Source organism: Buceros rhinoceros, unplaced genomic scaffold, assembly GCF_000710305.1.
Source record: "Buceros rhinoceros silvestris isolate BGI_N320 unplaced genomic scaffold, ASM71030v1 scaffold22747, whole genome shotgun sequence".
In the NCBI taxonomy this organism is placed as follows: Eukaryota; Metazoa; Chordata; class Aves; order Bucerotiformes; family Bucerotidae; genus Buceros; species Buceros rhinoceros.
The window spans coordinates 20859-21959 of record NW_010423105.1 but is presented as its reverse complement, the minus strand read 5'-3'; the positions used below and the strand labels follow the sequence as shown (position 1 = coordinate 21959).

The following is a 1101-nucleotide window of genomic DNA, read 5'->3' as shown; positions in this document are numbered from 1 at the left end:
GCAAAGCCCCCTTCAACCGCCCCTCGGTGCTCCCCAGTGGGACCTACGGACCAAACGCGGCTTCCACTGACTGGGGTGTAACCAGCTCTTTACAGCACGGAGCGGGAAATCATTTCTAGTTTGAATTACGGCTGGAGGGGAAACACTGAGTCAGTTGCCCCAGTATTATTCCGATCTACAGGCAGAAAACCCCTCCGCTGGGAGGAGAGTGGGGAGAGTCGGGGTGTTCAGCCTGGGGCAGAGGAGGCTCCAGGGAGACCTTAGTGCAGCCTGTCAGTGCTGCAAGGGGCTGTCCGAGAGCTGGGGAGGGGCTGGTCAGCAGGGGCAGGACGAGGGGTGACGGTTCAACTGACAGAGGGTAAATTTAGATAGAAGGACGAAGTTTTTCACACTGCGGGTGGTAGAACACCGCAAGTGTGTTCCCATCCCTGGGAACATCCCAGGTCAGGTTGGCCCTTGGGGCTCTGGGCACCCTGCTCTGGGTGCAGATGTCCCTGCTCCCCGCAGGGGTTGGGCTGGGTGACCTTGAAAGGTCCCTTCAACCCAAGCCAGTCTGTGACTTGATGACCCCAGGAAATGAAGTGCGTGACTTGCTGATGGCACCACAAAAAAGTAGCTGAATTTGCTGTTTTTTTCCTACCAACCCCTCCCCTAACCACGGCGGTGTCCCGGCCGGCTTGGGGAGAAGCCCCTCGGGCAGCTGCGTTACCATTCGGCGATGCTGCGGTGCGTCCGGGAGACGGAGGTCTCGATGTCGATGGGATGGTAACGCAGGCCCCTCAGCTCCAACGTTTCATCCAACGCTCCCACGACATACAGCGCGTCGTGGCGCTCTGCGGAGGAGAGACGGGAAATGAGGCCTGCGCCTATGGCGGGTGATAAATGGAATCTGGATAAAACAAAGCGTCTCTTGTACCCAGACACGTGGGGCGGGACCTATTCGCGCTATGGGATGGAAGAAAACTCTGCATTTAAAAGCTTTACAGGCTGATTTCTGCTGTACCTCCGCTGGCGGCTGTGAGCTCCGTCCGACGAACAAACCCAAGGTATCCGGTCCGAGCCCAGAGGGTCTGCGCGGCGTCGCCGAAGCTCAGGCGGGTG

The 1101-nt window shown here is 58.8% G+C and overlaps 1 protein-coding gene across 1 annotated transcript in view; it reads right to left on the bottom strand.

Annotated features, from left to right (window-relative positions):
• DIP2B (DIP2 disco-interacting protein 2 homolog B (Drosophila)) overlaps window positions 1-1101 on the bottom strand; it is a gene marked incomplete at its 5' end in the record, with an annotated part of 22071 nt that overhangs the window by 558 nt on the left and 20412 nt on the right. Inside the window, 2 exons of the mRNA XM_010140320.1 lie at window positions 710-833; window positions 1004-1101. The exon at window positions 1004-1101 is cut by the window's right edge and continues 18 nt beyond it. Coding sequence (XP_010138622.1) covers window positions 710-833; window positions 1004-1101 — 222 coding nt within the window. The remainder of the gene's footprint in view (window positions 1-709; window positions 834-1003) is intronic.